Source organism: Gopherus flavomarginatus, chromosome 3 (genome assembly GCF_025201925.1).
Source record: "Gopherus flavomarginatus isolate rGopFla2 chromosome 3, rGopFla2.mat.asm, whole genome shotgun sequence".
In the NCBI taxonomy this organism is placed as follows: domain Eukaryota; kingdom Metazoa; phylum Chordata; order Testudines; family Testudinidae; genus Gopherus; species Gopherus flavomarginatus.
Window position 1 is genome coordinate 107,823,503 of NC_066619.1, and position 18,904 is coordinate 107,842,406.

Genomic DNA, 18,904 nt, shown 5'->3' on the forward strand with positions numbered 1-18,904 from the left:
CGGAGAACAGTTTCTGATCTGTGAGTTATTATAAAGGTAAATGACTATTGCATATTACAATCAATTTAGAAAACTGATTATTGCACATTAGATTTGAAAGTGTGCACAGCACGCTGCTTTGTTACTTCAGCTAAAGTAACCTCTGTGTGTGATTATTGCTGTAATTCAACTGTCCTATATAAGGCTTTTTCCTTCATTAATTTCTAAAGGCATTTTGTAACAAACGCATATAGCTCCTCTGTGAGAAGAGGACTGAATAGCTAGTTTGCTTGACAACAATTCAGCTGCAAGTTCAGGATATTTAAAATGGTGCTTAGTATCTGTTAATTGGTGTTGTTTTCGCTACATCTCTGTTTCTCAACGGGTATGGCATAAGCCCAAGATGGGTCAAGAAGGGGTCATGGTCAGAATCAATCTTTAGAAAGAAGATAAAATTGGCTTTCTGCCTATTAGTGCTGAGCTGCTGTACTAACTCCCCAAGCCTTTACTCTCCCACCCCTGCCATCAGCTTCTCCACTGATACAGGGAGTTTGACCTCCACTTCAACACACAGAACTTCTCTTCAGCCAACAGGGCTCACTCAACACCTAGAGAGTTGCCTCCTTTCGGCTCCTCTCTCCTCCCTCTTCCCAGTATCCAGAGTTGCGACTCCTTTTTAGGCCTCAGGGCCACCTTTTCCTTACGCTCAGGTAGCACCCTAGATAAGAGTGTGAGAAACTTGGCTGGCTGTCTGAGTGGGTGGAAAGAGATGCTGCAAAGTCGGAGTGGGGATAAAAGGGAGCCAGAAAAGTTGAAGTGAGCATGTTTTATGGGAAAAAAAAAATCACAAAATATGCATCATAATACAGCATGAGACAAATGTACAAAATAATATGTTGAATACTTGTGATACTGTAACACAAAAACCAATGAAGTGGGCTGTAGCCCACGAAAGCTTATGCTCAAATAAATTTGTTAATCTCTAAGGGTACGTCTACACTACGGGATAAATATGATTTAACATAAACCGGTTTTATAAAACAGATAGTATAAAGTCGATTGCGCACGGCCACACTAGATACATGAATTTGGCGGTGTGCATCCATGGTCCGAGGCTAGCGTCAATTTCTGGAGCGTGGCACTGTGGGTAGCTATCCCGCAGCTATCCCATAGTTCCCGCAGTCTCCCCCGCTCCTTGGAAATCTGGTTTGAGAGCCCAGTGCCTGATGGGCAAAAATCATTGTCGTGGGTGGTTCTGGGTACAGCCTCACCCCTCCCTAAGTGAAAGCAGCAGACAACTGTTTCGCGCCTTTTTTTCTGGGTGAACTGTGCAGACGCCATAGCACGGCAAGCATGGACCCCGCTCAGATCAACACCGCGATCGTGAACGTTGTAAACACCTCAGGCATTCTCGTGCAGTCTATGGTGAACCATGAACTGCAAAGCCAGGCAAGGAGGAGGAGGCGGCCACAGCAGCGCGGCGACGAGAGTGATGAGGACATGGAAACTGAATTCTCCTTAACCGTGGGCCCCTGCACTTTGGAGTTCCTGATGGTAATGGGGCAGGTTCTACCCACTGAATGCCGATTTTGGGCCCGAGAAACAAGCACAGACTGGTGGGACAGCATAGTTTTGCAGGTTTGGGATGATTCGCAGTGGCTGTGAAACTTTCGCATGCGTAAGAGAACTTCCATGGAACTTTGTGACTTGCTTTCCCCTGCCCTGAAACGCCAGAATACCAAGATGAGAGCAGCCCTCACAGTGGAGAAGCGAGTGGCTACAGCCCTGTGGAAGCTTGCAACGCCAGACAGCTGCTGGTCAGTCGGGAATCAATTTGGAGTGGGAAAATCTACTGTGGGGGCTGCTGTGATGCAAGTAGCCAAAGCAATCACTAAGCTGCTGCTACAAAAGGTTGTGACTCTAGGAAACGTGCAGGCCATAGAGGATGGCTTTGCTGCAATGGGATTCCCTAACTGTGGGGGGGCGATAGATGGAACCCATATCCCTATCTTGGCACCGGCGCACCAGGCCACCCAGTACGTAAACCACAAGCGGTACTTTTCAATGTTGCTGCAAGCACTGGTGGATCACAAGGGACGTTTCACCAACATCCACGTGGGATGGCCGGGAAGGGTTCATGACGCTCGCATCTTCAGAAGCACTGCTCTGTTTAAAATGCTGCAGCAAGGAATTTACTTCCCAGACCAGAAAACAACAGTTGGGGATGTTGAAATGCCTGTAGTTCTCCTGGGGGACCCAGCCTTGATGCCATGGCTCATGAAGCCATACACAGGCAGCCTGGACAGTGGTCAGGAGCTGTTCAACTACAGGCTGAGCAAGTGCAGAATGGTGGTAGAATGTGCATTTGGCCATTTAAAGGCGCGCTGGTGCACATTACTCAGTCGCTCAGACGTCAGCCAAACCAATGTCCCCTTTGTTATTGCTGCTTGCTGTGTGCTCCACAATCTCTGTGAGAGTAAAGGGGAGACTTTTATGGTGAGGTGGGAGGCTGAGGCAAATCACCTGGCCGCTGATTATGCGCAGCCAGACACCAGGGTGATTAGAAGAGAACACCGGGAAGCGGTGCGCATCAGAGAAGCTCTGAAAACGAGTTTCATCACGGGCCAGGGTACGATGTGACTGCTGTGTTTGTTTCCCCTTGATTAACCCCACCCCCTTGATTGACTCATTCCCTGTAAGCAACCCACCCTCTCCCTTCGATTACAGCTTGCTTAAGAAAATAAAGTCACTATCGTTTAAAAATCACGTATTCTTTATTAAAAAGCTCATTATAAAAAGACGAAGAGAACTGACAAGGTAGCCCGGGTGCGGTTTGGGAGGAGGATAGGAGGGAAGAAAAGCCACTAAAATCATTTCAATGTAATGACAGCCTTTTGGTTGGGCTGTCCATGGGAGTGCAGTGGGTGGGTGCACAAAGCCTTCCCCCAAGCGTTCTTACACGTCTGGGTGAGGAAGATATGGAACATGGTGAGTACTGAGGGTGGTGACACAGGGGCTGCAGCAGCACTCTGTGACCTCGCTGCTCTTCCTGAAGCTCCACCAGACATCTGAAGATGTCAGTTTGATCACGCAGCAGCCCCAGCCTTTCATTCTGCCACTGCTGATCTTCCTGTCTACACCTCTATCTTCCCGACGCCACCTCTGATCTCGAGCGTCTCTCCTGTCCTCATGTTCACTGGCATCTTTCCTGTAATTTGATACCACGTCCTTCCACTCATTCAGATGAGCTCTTTCATTGTGGGTTACTTCCCTGATTTCAGAGAACATTTCGTCTTGCGTCCTCTTCTTCCTCCGCCTTATCTGAGATAGCCTTCGGGATGGAGTAGGGAGGCTTGAAAAATGTGCAGCTGCATGAGGGAGGGAAAAAAGGGAGAGAAGTATTTAAAAATATACATTTTACAGAACAATGGTTATACTCTTTCACAGTGAACACTATTCACCTTACACAGCACATGTAATTTCACTACAAGGTCGCATTCTGCATCTTAATATTGAGTGCCTGCAGCTCTGGTGTTACAGATCTCACAGATGCAGATCCGGGCATCAGAATTCAGCTTGCATGCGGCCATGGTACGCCATTGTCTTTCGGCTTCAGCAGCCTTCACTTCCATTCACAGAAGCCACCCCCACCCCCCCGCCAATTCTCAAGGATGATTGCTTTACCCCCTCTCCCCATTGCATGGCTGGTATCATGGAAGATCATTGCTAATTACCCCCCTTCCCCCCCACCGCATGGCTGGTAGCTGGGAAGATTCCTGCTAGCCAAACGCGAGAAAGCTCAGTGCTATCCTTCTTCCCCTCCCCCTGCTTGGCTACATGCAAGGAAGGATTTCTTGTACGCAACAGGCAAACACCCCTGTAGGAAAAAGGCCATCTCCGTCCCCTTAATTAAATTCCTGAATTTCAACCAGGTTACCATGAACGATATCACTTTGCTGAGGATAACAGAGCGAGATAGAGAATGGATGTTTCTTGAATGCCTGCAATCACCGGGACCATACGCAGCTATGCTTTGTCATGCAATGATACCCGATTACTTGCTACATGCATGGCGTGGTAAAGTGTCCTATCATAGTGGACGGAACAAGGCTGCCTTGCCCAGAAACCTTCTGCAAAGGCTTTTGAAGTACCTCCAGGAGCGTTTCATGGAGATGTCCCTGGAGGATTTCCGCTCCATCCCTAGACATGTTAACAAACTTTTCCAGTAACTTTACTGCCCGCGAATGCATGCCAAGCCCTCAGGGCAAATCAATCATTAAAAAAAGCTTGCTTTTAAACCATGTTTTATATTTACAAAGGTACACTCACCAAAGGTACACTCACCAGAGGTCGCTTCCATGGCTTCACTGTCTGGGCTAGTGGTTTGGGAGGGCTGGGATGGTAATTCCGTCTGGGTCAGAAAAAGCTCCCGGCTGTTGGGGCTAACAGAGTGCTGTGTGCTCTCTTCAAGCTCGTCCTCCTCTTCCTCCTCCTCACCTTCCCCGTCCGTATAATCCTCAGGCATGGTTGAGATTACAACCCCCACCACGGAATTCAAGAACAGGGGGAAGGGGTAGTGGTGGTACAGCCCCCTAAAATTGCATGCAGCTCAGCGTAGAAGCGGCATGTTTTCGGCCCTGCCCCAGACCTTCTGTTTGCCTCTTTGGTTTTCTGGTAGGCTTGTCTGAGCTCCTTCACCTTCACTCTGCACTGCACTGAGTCCCTAGTGTGGCCTTTTCCCATCATAGCCTTGGAAATTCTTTCAAATATTTTTTCATTTCTTCTTTTGGAACGGAGTTCTGTTAGCACTGAATCCTCTCCCCATATAGCGATCAGATCCAGTACCTCTCGTGTGGTCCATGCTGGAGCTCTTTTTCTATTCTCAGGAGACTGCATTGTTACCTGTGCTGATGAGCTCTGCGTGGTCACCTGTGCTGATCAGAGCTCCACGCTGGCCAAACAGGAAATGAAATTCAAAAGTTCACGGGGCTTTCCCTGTCTACCTGGCCAGTGCATCCGAGTTCAGACAGCTGTCCAGAGTGGTCAGTGGTACACTGTGGGATATGGCCCGGAGGCCAATACCATCGATTTGCGGCCAAACTAACCATAATCCAATATAATAATACCGATTTTAGTGCTACTCCTCTCGTTGAGGAGGAGTACAGAAACCGATTTAAAGAGCCCTTTATATCGATTTAAAGGGCATCGTACTGTGGACGGGTGTAGCGTTAAATCAGTTTAACGCTGGTAAAATCGGTATAAACACGTAGTGTAGACCAGGCCTGAGGTACCACAAGTATTCCTGCTCTTTTCACAAAAACCAAGACAAACCAATAAGAATAGAGAAGTAGTATTTTGGGTCTTTTCTGCTCCCCTCACTCCCCCAGAAACAAAGCAAAATTTAAGATGGATACTGTGGATATGGGGTCATGAGCTAGTAAAAGGTGAGAATAACTGTACTAAAATAGCTGCATAATTTGCCATTTTCATTCTCTATACCTATCCTTCTGTCTCAAAATAGACTTCAAATATTTCAGCAGTAAGTGTGCAATCAAGTTAACTTCATCAAGGTTTAACAAAAAGTTTGTCCTTTTACAAAAGAGGCTAAATTGAAGAATTTATTCTCTTGCTCAATTTCTTTATTTCCAACTGTTCCCAAATTGGTCAAGAAACAAGATGACTCCTCACGAGTATTGCTTCAGTGTCCCCAAAATCTGCTATATATTTGTTCTTCTGATAACCACTTTATTATCATTACAGAGACTGAACAAAGGTTATACCAAACTATGTAAGATTAGGGAGTAAATTTAAAACAAATGAAAACATACACACATTTCTAACACTGTATCATTCACACATCTTTTACGCACATCCTAAGCCAAATACAATCTCCCAGGTAGAGGGGAATTCTCAAAATGTGTAAAGCTTGCAAGAGTCGCTCCTAAGCCAGTCTCCTCTCCCCTCCAGCTTAGCCGGGTATGGTTAGGGGAAGTGAGCAGGGGGTAATGACACAGGTGGAGGGGCTCTTCCCTCTTTAGGGCCCCTAGCTAGCTGCTCTATGCTATTGTACATCTGAGTTGAGGCAACCTGAGACTCAGGGAGCTGTAACCAGCTTCCTGATGGTACCTTTTAATCTCTTTTCCTCCTATGCCAAGATAAGCTGGGAGCAAGAGACAGAATTTCACCCATAGTCTAGAGGCAGACTTTTTTTAAATGGCCTTTTAAGGCAGCAACAAGTCGATCATACTGAGCAAATATACTGCCTAGGTATAGCTAGAAAAATTGTAAAAGGTCTGTCTACTCTGGGATATTCATTTATATATTTAATAAAGAATAAGATAAGAGTTTATCTGAAATCTGAAATCATTTCCTAAGTGAACTGTATGTAGTGTGTTTCCAAATCCCAGCTGGTGAGATTGGAAAGGAAAAAATATATATATTTCTACTGGAAACTGATTCAACTGTTTATAAATAGTGTCTCCACAAGTTGTAAATAATTCAGGTTTCTGGAAATTCTGAGTCGGAATAGTTTTCTGTTTAGAAACTGATTGAACTATTTTACAAAACAGTCTAAGTGAACTATATATAATTAAAGTTTATAGCACTATAAATTAACCAAGCTGCCATTGTTTAAATTTCCGTGTATGGTGAATGCACTACCACACTAAACTACCACTGGGATTATTATTAATCTAGCTGCAGACACTCAGCATTTCTGTGGAGTTACATCTATAGAACTCACTAATGATAAAAAAAAGAACGACCATCCAAGTAATGAGCCCCCAATATCCCTAGCTCATAGCTAAGCAGCAGCTCCCAAAAGTTCCAGAAAGAATAGCTGTGGTTTGGAGGGCAGTGCTAAGTTTTCCATAACTAGTATCAGAAGCAAGACATAAATCCAGTGATTTAGATAGAGGATTTTTGGAGACACAATTCGTCAAAATGGTTTTCTGTGCAGAAAACAGGACCAATGCAATAAATCCTCCTGTTCATTTACTCCAATTCAACACCAACAGAAGAGACACTTAGTAAAAACAAAAAAATTGCCAGAGAGTTATGCACTTGGTGTTCAAATTCTGCTACGTCATGTACACTTATAGCTAGAAATTACTAATTGAGCATCTCAAAAGTGGGGAGTGGGACAGAGAGAGAGAACTATTCACACAAGCCTTTAGCAGAAAGTGAAACTGACAGGACTTTACCCATGTGCAATGGTTGAGGAAACACAAGCCCTTTGTTAAAGCTTAAAATGGATTTCCTGAAACCAGTTCCAACTGAGTGTTTTAGAAACCTCAGTAAAAAAACTGAGCCACAAGAATGTAACAGAACAACAAAAATTTAATCATGACCTAAGAGACTGAGATCCACCAAATGTACTGAGCTACTAACAACCAAAAATTAGTCTAGTCTCTCTTTCAGTTAGGTTATTCATAGGTAGCATGCCATGGTTTCATTAGTGTCCCCTGGAAAGATGACCATTAGTGTAAAATGCATGTGCAAAAATATGGGCAATTGGGACAAGGCATTATGGCACTGCTAAAAATAATCCAAACACTACGCTAGAGAAAGTTTGAGCTAAAATCCTATTTTCTACTCTTGTGACACTGAAGTTAGCAACTGCATATTTATCAGTATGTTAGGAGATGCTTTTTGGAGCAGGTGATAATTATGAGAAATGGAGGAAAACGGATCTCTGAACTTGTGCTGGGTCTACATTAGCTGTGCATAAACTAATAGATATAGTATTATCTCCACTGTGGGGAAGATATATAGTGATATTGCTCCCTTTGAACAAACATCCCTTACATTCGCAATATAGTACAGAGAACACTAAGGAGGAAGGAAGTTTGATGGAAAGTTCAATTGCAATGTTATTTTAAGAATATTCTATAGTGCAAGAGCCATAAATATAGTTGACTTTTTTATTCACACATTATGGACTTGATCCTGAAGGTTACTGAGCTATCCTGCAAGTTCCCATTGAAATTAGTGGGAGTTCAGGGCTCTCAGTAGCTCACAGGAGGGCTCCACACCTTGCAGAATCAACTCTTAAATGAGTAACGGTAGCATGTATACTCAGAAGGTACAACGATAATTTAACTATGTAGAAGGTGCAGGCATGCTTACACAAAAAACCCTATGTACTCACTGGGAAAGTATTTTCTAGGTTAACCACAAGGTGATGCTATTGCACTTATTACTGAATTTATGCTTCTTAGTTGTAAACCAGCCAGCATTCCAAGTACACTAGGGAGAGCCACACTGCAGTATGTTAGAAAGCAGATTATTCTCCCTCTGTCTCCTAGAGAGACACTTCAATAGTTTAAGCGGGATTCATTTCTGTATCCTGTTATGGACATTAACTCCAAGCTTGTCTTCAAGGGCTTATGCAGTACATTGTGCCTCTAGCTTTCAATATACAGATTAAGGCCCACATCTTTAAAAGGAACCTCAGCTTGCCCTTCAATTTCAAATATAACTGTGTACACAACCAGAGATCAGTATTTTAAATGTAGCTGCAAGCACTCAATGTCAGAGAGACTGGCACAATTTTGAGGTCAACTTCCATGATTGTGGCTACTTGCTGATTTTTCACTCCTTGTCAAATCTGGCTATGAAACAAAACAGAATTTAAAACTAAACCACAGATAATTATCATCAACTAGTAACAGAGACAGTATATATTTAATAAAATCCATATTTACATGGTATCTTAGGAAGAATAGAAAGCCCATGAGGGAAAATGCAGATTCAAATCAAAGTAGTGGAGTAATATGGAGAGAATACAGCCACCCTGTGAGGAAAGGAGCCTGCTGGTGCTACTGGGTAAAAACACTGAAGCTCAGGGCTATTCTAGGAATGCGGAGCTATCATCTTTACTCCAGCTGATCAGGAACCCTACCTCCTTGACCTCTGTACATTTAATATGGGGGACCCCTCCCAACCAGCCCCATATCTTTATTCCATCATATCCCTATAACTGGATTATAGATAGCACGTTCAGAGTTCCTCTCCTCCAATTCCATCTTAGACCTTCTCCAATCAGATTTCTACTCCTTGCACTTGACTTTAACTGCTCTTACCATAGTCTCTGATGACCTTTTTTCCTCTACAAAGCTCAGAACCATTCTCATCCTTCTTGACCTGTCAACTCCTTTGGCACAGTCAACCATGCTCCTCTTGAAATCTTGTCCTGTCTTCGTTTCCATAACTCTGACCTGTCCTGGTTCTCTTTCACCTCTCTAATTATTCCTTCTGCATACCCTGTGGAGGTTCCTCCCCATCTGCCTCGAACTTTCTGTGGAGGGGAGTCCACAGAGCTCTATCCTTGGTCTCTTTATCTTCTCCTTCTACAATTAAGGGTAATTTCAACCACAAAACACAAATTCAACTACCATCTCCATGCCAATGATTTACAGATCTACCTCTCTACTTCAGAACTGTTTCCTTTCTGTCCCAGCCTGTCTCTCTCTCTCTGACATCAAGTCATTGATATCTAGCCATGAGGCAAGCTCAACATCACTAAAACAAAGCTCCTAATCCTCTTCTTCCCTATTACTTCCTTTCTCAATCATTGTGGACAACACCGCAATCCTGCCAGCCATTCAGGCCCATAACCCGGGCATCACCTTTTTTTTTAAAACTCCTCCTTAAAACTCTCCTTTGCCATGATGCCTATAAAAATCATAACAGTTGGGCCACTGGTGCACCAATACCACTGCCTCTATGCTGATAAATATAATTTCATCGTCTTCTTGTACTCAGTCTGTCTTCAAATGTTGTCTCTTGTCTCATATTTAACTTGTAAGCTCTTGGGACATGGACCATTTTGTTCTGTGTTTGTACAGCACCTAGCCTAACAGGGTCTTATCATAGGGTCTACTCACCATGGCAGCACTTCCAGGTGGCTGTCACAGGGATTAGCTCTGCCAGACAGTGCGCACTCTCCTGGTAGTGCCTCTCCCATCATCAACTACACCTGCAGACCTGCCTCAATCCAAGTACTGCAGCATCCTCTTCATGACTCAGCCCTCAGACCAATCATCATCTATATTTTCCCCTTCCAGGTTTCAGTCAATTATTCTAGCCACTTCCCCCATGGCTAATGGAGGGGACCCAGGCCCACGCACTACTCCAGGTCCCAACACAGGGAGCCTGTAGATAGCAGCCTCCTGCTGAGTCTCCTTAACTTCCTTCAATGCTTCTTCAATTCCCTAGGCCACCTTCCCACAGCAGCAGCACCTCCTTCACCCTTTCCTCAGGACCTTCAAGCCAGCAAGTCCCAGCAGCCAGCCAAGTCCGCAGGTCCCTGCCAGCAACTGCTCTGTCCAAGGTGCTATCCTTGCTGCAGCTTACTAAGATCTCAGTCCTTAGGCTCCCAGCTACAACTGACTCTTGCTCTACCCTGCAGCTCCTTTTGTACTAGCCCACTGGGCCCTGACTGGCTGCTCTGTACAGCCTCTCTCCTATTGGCTGCTTCCTGCACAGCCTCTCTAGGCTGCTTGGAAGACTCACTTCCACTGCTCTCTTATGGGACAGAGTGTGGAGGGCTCATGAGGCCTCTATTAACCCCTTCTACTCTTGTATGGGGTAAATGATCACCCCATCACAGCTCCTGATCCATGACTAGTGTGTGGATCCTCCCCTTAGGATGGGGGAAGGTCCTTTCGCAGCCCGCCCACTTCCTGGATACCAACAGGATGACTAGTATCCATGTTCCTACTGCTATTATTACTGCTACTACTATGACTAAGGGGCTATCCATAAATTACATAACACATTAAGGGGCAGGTGGGTCCTTAATTGTGTGTGTTCAGTATTAGACAGTTTTACAAGGGACAGCTGGGTGGGTCCTGAAAATCCCCAAAAATGTCTTATGTAACTTATGGACAGCCTCTATACAGGACCTTCAGAGGTAGAAAAAAGAAATGAATGCTACCCAGGAAAGACACACATACACTGCACACAGCACCAGTATACTACTTGATTTCCGCTCATCATCGTTTTAGCAGCACAGCATCATTTCTAGGTCCTTCCTTCAAATACAAAGTAAAGGTAGTTCTGGGAATCAAAATATGGGGAGTGATTCTCCCTGTTTCATCCCCTGTACATTGCTCCTGAAGTCACAGCAAAAATCTGACCCAGGATCTAAATTTAAACCATTTAATTAAAAGTTTGGGGGGGGGGGTTAGTTAAATTAAAAAACAAAACAAAACCCACACCTCAAATACTTCTGGACTTATTTACAAAGAGTGATATGGGTCAATAACCATGTTCTAAAGCTACACAGAAGAAGATTCAGCATTTTTAATAAAGTTAGAGAGATAGAGTAAATAAAGTTTCATTATGGGGCATTTCATCCAGCATTTGTCTAATGTAACTACTCAGACTGGCTTTGTAGTCCTCCTACTTGTTGAATCAGAACAGTTCTTAATACATCTTCTGATACAAATAGGGACATAGTAATTGTTCCATCGGGACACTGCAGACATTTGTTAAATGCATAATACAATGTGTAAATATCAGTTATCATAACTAACGCCTCAAAAATAGGGGTCTAATGTTTGGGGGACCAGTGATTTAGTGATATGACTGAACTTTTCACGACTAGTTTAACCGATTTGTATTCAACTCAGATGAGTAGTGACCAAGATTTATCTGATAGCTCTTCAGTGACCTATGCAAACTAACTGTATTGGTCAGAGACAACGTCCACTTCAAAGTCAATTACACAACCAGCATGCTTGTTGACAGTCTCAGAAGAATGGCCTGGGTTCAAATGGAGATGAAAAATTAACTGCTTTCTCTTTAAAGGAGAAGACCTGCTGTACTGGATCTGTGGACTTTCTCCTGCACAGAAGAAAAGTACTGCTGCCCATTTTTACCTGCTCTGTGGACAAATGGTGGACTTTAATCTCCAGGGATCAACTAGGCCACGACCTTTCAAAACTACTATATTCACAAGATTTTTAAAATTAACTAAAGCCTTGACAGCTATTAAATGATCTCCTTATTAATAAAATTAATTAAGTGATGGTATTATGCTTGGCTTATACTATGTACATAATAGGCATTTTTTCAGTTAGTGCTTTACTATAAATAAAATACCTGCAACATAAACTGGAACTCTCTCCTTTCTGCTTCACACTGCTCTATCTGAAACCTGAACTCCTTTAATGCTGTCTCTCTGATTTGCAATTCCATCATATTCCTCTGCTCCTTGTGATGCTCCAGAGTCTCCTTGATGTAGATAGTCTTGTTTTATTATTACAACTCATAAAAAGTTTAAAAATTCTATTTAAAAGTGTTACATATAATATCAAATCTACTGTGCCTCAAAGAACCATTTAATTCTTGCTATCTAGCATTACAGACATATAGAGACTTTGGCTGAAAGTGTATTTAAAAATTCACTTCCATGACTAGTGTCTTACTAGTAGGCTTGCAAGGATTGGAATTTAGCATCCAGGCTACCCAAGACCAAGAATGCTTCATGTTACTTCTCAGATCACCCTACTGCTAGCTCAGGAATGGACTTGATTGGATTGGAAGAAACCATGTTCAGCTGTTCTCAGCTAAATGTGAAGTCTAAAAGGGAGAAATAAAAGAGGAAAATGGAAATATCCAAGATTCTCCCTCCCTGTCTAAATACGTGAAGATGGGCTTTAAAGGAGTGATCTGCTCTTTTTCTCTCTGGCTATGTCATGTTTGTTGACTGTCACTTCTTCACTTCACAAGAACCCCTATGGCTCCATTCCCTAAAAGCACAAAGAACATTTATGTATTCAAATATAAACAACATTTGAGGGGAAAGGATCTAATATGTCGGTACATCAGTTTTATGTAATTTGGGACCACAAACACTAAAATGCCTGAATCATCAGGCATGTCTACATTTGAACTGGGAGATATGATTTAGCTGAGCTGCCACCCCTGTTACCTCAGCTACACTGCTATTTTTAGTGCACTAGCTTGAGAAGACCTAATGCTGGTATATCTACATAAGCTGGGACTCACAGCTCCAGTTCAAATGTAGATGTACCCGGTTGAACAGTTATTGCAAGATGTCACCACAGTACACAATAAAGTTGTTTGGGTGCCTTAATTGTGTATTTTCATACCTTAATCTGTTTGGTATCTGTTAAGCATAACCTTAAATTTTCATTGCCAGGGTTTGTACTGACTGGGTATGGAATAATTATATCCTTGTAATTTTTGTTTTTACCCTTACACTGCTTATACATACTCTCAATCTTAACATATTTTGTTGTTGTTTTGGAATACAAATTAATGCAAAGACTTATTTGAAGAGCAGCATGCAACTGCAATATAAGAAGAAGCCTGACAATCTGTCTTGATGTACTAGGCATTTTTGCCAAATGGCAGGACATTTTCACCCCAGCAGTTCACCGCCGCCTGCAGAAACGGCAACATAGACAAGGCACTGAAAGCCATCAGTGTCTTAACCACTGTATCATCGTGCTCTGAGTGTTTAGATCAGCACAACTAACTCAAGCCCTCTCTACATTAGTGTTTCCACTGTAACCACCAGTGGAACTTCTCACCATTTCACACAGGCCATATACACAATTCATTTTTTTAAATAAGTAACTTTGGAGACTTTTTTATATAAGAATCAGTGACTCAGAAGTTGTATATTGCTACAGTATAACCCTCAAAAGGAAGAAAGATTGTACTTTTGTAAGCCTATGCTGAAATATTTCACATTCTATGGAACGTTGTCTGAATTTTCTTTTGTTCAGAAAAAAATTATTCACACACAGATAAGAGTCCAGATGTTATTACGTCACCCCGTTCATTTCTTGTATTTAAACATTATACCTGTATAACATTTTCCAGTTTAGTCCTCTCCTTCAGAAGTAACTCATATTCACTATTACAGGTCTTGAGGATGTTATCTTTCTCCTCCAAGTCATTTGTAAGTCTTTGCTGCTGTTCCTTCCAATTCTGCTGAGAAATATGAAACACTTTCTCGGTCTCAGCCAATTTCTGTTGAAGCTCTGCATTCATGGCTATTATTTAAAAGAGAAACATCATCTGTTAAGTTATTTTTCTTTAAAGAAGGTAAAACTAGAGTTAGCTCACCTATATATTCTGATCCTTTAAGCATAAAACAGAAAAAGGGTCAGAATAGCAATGATTCTAGAGCTGTAAATTACTTTTGATCTATACTGTAGCAATAATAGCAATATTTTGAAGTTCTGTAGCATCTTTCATACAGAGATCTCAAAATGCTTTACAGACTTTAATAAATTGAACCTCACAACACCTGTAGGAATAGTTAAGAATTACGTCCATTTGTAAAAAGAGAGACTGAAACATGGAGTGGTTAACTTCATATTTCCATATAGTTCATTCCTCTTGCCCAACTGAGTTCTGTGTATCGCTTGTACACAGATATAACTTTTTGTATCTCCTTCACTATGTCTTTTTACTTGGCTTTCTTTCTTCAGCTTCAACTCCTGTCTTCACCTTAACTTCCTTCAACCCAGTTCAGTATTGATAGTCTGTTAACAGATAAGAGTATCCTTCGACGAAAGCTCTACCAACTGTATCTCCCTTCTAAATTGGGCGTCCCGGTATCCATTACATACCATCTAGAAGCTAGGAACTCACCACATCTGCCTTCTGTCAGATGTATAACTGTAACACTGCCCCGCCCAATACTCTAGCACTCTTCCTTTCAACCATGATTCATACTGCCTTCTCTTGTCTCCAACTACTGTAATTCCCAGCTCTCAAAAGATCACTATGTCCAATAGGGAGAACGCATAGTCTCTGTATCCCTAAATCTTAATTAGTTTCTCATTTAGTTCAAAATCCAGTATAAAATTAATCGAAGGATCAATTCCCTTGCCTAATCTCAACTCCCTTTTCTAACAATTTTATATACTCTCTGAATACCAGACTTCCTTCTGTCTCTTTCTCTGACCTCTCCACACTGGGTATAATAGATCTCTCTCCCTTCCCATAACTGTGAATAGACTCTCTATATTTCACTTGATTTTCTTAAAATCCCACCACAGGACCCAACTCTTCTATCTGACTCTAAATCTTAACCCACTTAAAAAAAAATAAATCCCTAAATTATTCTGGGCTTCTTTGTTGCCCCACATGCAGCCTTCCTTGTCCTAAGTTAGCCTCTTTAAAAATCCTCTTATTCTGCAGGAAACATTTAGACCCCAACCCAACAACTGCATGCAAGTGATTGGGCCCCTTTACCCTGACTCAGAGCCTCAGTGACTTCAGTGAACATTCGCACTGGGGTATGCATGTGCAGGAGCTATCAAAGATCCTAAAATATAAGTTAGACTGGACAAAAAAGGAATACATTTTCTAAAGAAACTCTCTGTTGTTAAAGGAAGCTCAACCTACGTGATAGGAAATCCCATGCAGGATAGGATGGTATATTATAAGAGTCAAGATTTTATGCATTTGTTTTTGTACTTCTGCCCTAAACTAAAGATGCTGTCAGTATGGTTTGTTGAAACCCATGTTACTATTACTATTTTACGTATATGGCTGATCAGCTACGAAGTAGTGGTTCATTTTTCAGATGTGGATTTCATATTAAGTGAACTTTACATTATTTCAGTTTCTCATTTTACTTAATGCACACTGTTATACTGAGAGGTGAGCACAATGTTCAGATACAGAGATCTTCACAAGTTCCACTATCATTTTCTGCTTTCTTCTAAATTTTAAAAGTGCAAAAGAAAAGATTTTCTAAAAAAGGTTACAGACAGGATAAACTAAGGGGAAAAGATCATGACTGGCACAAACCAAAGGTTGCCAGAGGAGAAAGGAGAATCCACAGGAAAGACTAGAGAATACTTAGGGTTGCCAACTTTCTAATTGCCCAAAACTAAATACTCTTGCCCCACCCCCTTCCCGCCGCTTCCCTGGGGTGTCTTCCCTTCTCTGAGGCCCCTACCCCTGCTCACTCCATCCTCCCTCCCTCTGTTGCTCACTCCCCACCACCCTCGCTCACGGGCTCATTTTCACTGGGCTGGGGCTGGTGGTTGAGGTGTGGGGAGGTCTGTAAGGGCTCTGGCTGAGGATGTGGGCTCTAGGGTGGGGCCAGAAAGAGGAGTTCAGGGTGCAGGAGGGGACTCAGGCAAGGGGGTGGGGTGCAGGCGGGGGTGAGGGCTCTGGGTGGGACCAGGGATGAAGGGTTTGAGGTGCAGGATGAGGCTCCAGACTGGGGCCAAGGAGTTCAGAGTGTGGGAGGGGGCTCTAAGCTAAGACAGGGGGTGAAGGGGTGGGCTCTGGGGTAGGACCGGGGATGAGGAGTTTGGAGTACAGGAGGGGGGGCTCTGGACTGGGGCCAAGGGCTTTGGCATGAAGGAGAGGGTTCAGAATTGGGGCAGTGTGTTGGGGTGAAGGAGGGCGTTTGAGGTGTGGGCTCCGGGAGGGAATTTAGGTGCAGGATGGGGCTCAGGGCTAAGGCAAGAGATTGAGGTAAGGGAGGGGGTGTAGGGTGAGGGCGGTGCTTACTTCAGGCAGATCCTGGAGGCGGGGACATGTTGCTCGACTCCTAAGTGGAGGTGCGGCCAGATGGCTCTACGCGCTGCCTCTGCCCACAAGTGCCGCCCCTGCAGCTCCCATTGGCCACGATTCCCGGCCAATGGGAGCTGAAGAGCCGGCACTAAGGGCGAAGGGGCAGCGCTTGGAGCCCCTCCGGCTGAGTCTCCGCCTAGGAGCAAAGGGACATGTCACCATTCCTTGGGCATGCAACCAGATTTTAACGGCTTGGTTAGCGGTGTTGGCCGGAGCTGCCACAACTGGGTGTCCCTGTCAAAAAACAGACACTTGGCAATCTTAAGAACATTGTAAGCTCACAGAGGGGCCCATCTAATAAAGCAGTAAACCACTGAGACATTGGCCATTAAAGCAGCAAGCAACCAAGACAAGACTAGAGAAGGTTCCAAACCCCTGGGAAGAGTGAGTGTTAAGTCATAAACTGATAGAGAACAGAGAAGCAACATAATCCTGTTTCGACTCTTTTCATCAGCTAATTAGTTCCTTAAACCTAGAAATAAGTCACAAAACAAGATTTTGACAGCTGGCACTTTGGGTAGACTGTGTCTTACAATGTTCAATGATTAAATAGGAGATGCTGAAAAGCTGATATTTAAAAGAATGCTATGATTAGTAGGTATAGGAAGGAACATAGAGAACTTTTCTATAAATAGGAAACTAACAACTAAGTCTTTAGCTTGTCGTGTTTAATGATAGCTTGCAAAAGAAACCATATTGAATTTGTGCCCCCTACCCCTTCTCCTTACAATGTATATGGCATCCCTGAAAGCCAAAGGATTTTTAATTATTTCAAGGAAATAGAAAAGATCAGCTTGGCTGGTATTTGTAAGGTAATTGCCATGTCAAAATCCAGTGTTATTTTGGAGTTTTCCAAGAAAGATGTATTAAGAGTATTCTAGACCCTTAATTGAATGAATGGGGTTGTGGAATCCTTAACAAAGATATATTTTATCCTAACTTCTTAAATTAAAAAGTTGGTGTTTGAAAAAGAAGTGATTTGTTTTTCTTAGTCATAAAACTACCAGTTTTCCACTCATCCACTCAGTCTTTCAAAGTATATTAGACCACATAAAAGACAAGTAGAAAAAAGCTTCATTTAAAACAACACCCACACACCATTCTCAATCCTCCTTCACACATTACAAGTAAAGAAAAAGAGCACAAACCCCATTTTTAAAAAAACTATGCAGGTTACTTGTAATGTAAGGAATGTTGCATGGAAGGAGAATAAAGAAGGGGAGAAAAAGAAGTTGAAAATGACAGCTGAGAGGTAGACAAATGAGCAGAAGAAGCTTAAACTTCTTGCAGAAGTCAGAAGAAAGATTCAAAGAGAGCGGTGTTATGTGCTGCTTTGGGAAATCTATATACCGCGGATGTTTGATATTATGAACTCTGTGTGTATCTATATCAGGGGTCGGCAACCTTTCAGAAGTGGTGTGCCGAATCTTCATTTATTTACTCTAATTTAAGATTTCGTGTGCCAGTAATACATTTTAACGGTTTTAGAAGATATAAGTCTATAATATATAACTAAACTATTGTTGTATGTAAAGTAAATAAGGTTTTTAAAATGTTTAAGAAGCTTCATTTTAAAATTAAATTAAAATGCAGAGCCCCCCAGACCGGTGGCCAGGACCTGGGCAGTATGAGTACCACTGAAAATCAGCTTGTGTGCCGAAGGTGGCACGCACACCATAGGTTGTCTGCCCCTGAACTATATCAAATTACAAACTCCATTTTCACGGTACAGCTAGTCTCTGCTTTCTCTGCTGTTTTTTACCTCCATTTCTGGATGAAATTTCAAGTGGTGGTTATACCAGGCTAAAAATGGAGCTAAATCTTGATGATGAGCCATTCAAATAGAGCAGTGGTTCTCAACCAGGGGTTCAGGCCCCTGCGTAGGCCCGCGAGTGGGCTTCCGGGGGTCTGCCAAGCAGGGCCAGCATTAGACTCACTGAGGCTCAGGATAGAAAGCAGAAGCCCCACTGCATGGGTTTGAAGCCCAGGGCCCTGAACCCCATCACTCGAGGTTGAAGCTGAAACCTGAGCAACGTAACTTCGTGGGGGCCCCCTGTGGTGCGAGGCCCTGGGCAACTTCCCTGTTTGCTACCCCCCTAATACTGGCCCTGGCTTTTATATGCAGAAAAATAGTTGTCATGGCAGGTGGACTGTGGAGTTTTTATAGCACGATGAGGGGGCCTCGGAAAGCAAAAGGTTGAGAACCCCTGATATAGAGCACTCAGACAAAAAGATGGCTGTGATGGGCCGTCTGCCCCATACTGGGCTCTGAGGGGTTAACAGAGCCCTAGGGAGGCTGTGCAGGAGGCAGCCAATCAGAGAAGGGCTGAAGGGAGCACCCAGT

The 18,904-nt window shown here is 43.2% G+C and overlaps 1 protein-coding gene across 11 annotated transcripts in view; it reads right to left on the reverse strand.

Annotated features, from left to right (window-relative positions):
* Nucleotides 1–18,904, reverse strand: part of CCDC171 (coiled-coil domain containing 171) — a 256,020-nt gene that overhangs the window by 226,377 nt on the left and 10,739 nt on the right. For 10 of the 11 annotated variants that reach the window (XR_007773169.1, XM_050944127.1, XM_050944126.1 and 7 more), the window contains exons 5-6: nucleotides 13,822–14,012; nucleotides 12,088–12,219 (exon numbers count right to left, since the gene is read on the reverse strand). Coding sequence is in view for 10 of the 11 variants with exons in the window: in XM_050944127.1 (XP_050800084.1) it covers nucleotides 12,088–12,219; nucleotides 13,822–14,012 (323 nt within the window). In the remaining variant the exon portion in view is untranslated. The remainder of the gene's footprint in view (nucleotides 1–12,087; nucleotides 12,220–13,821; nucleotides 14,013–18,904) is intronic. The other variant, XM_050944124.1, reaches the window with a different exon arrangement.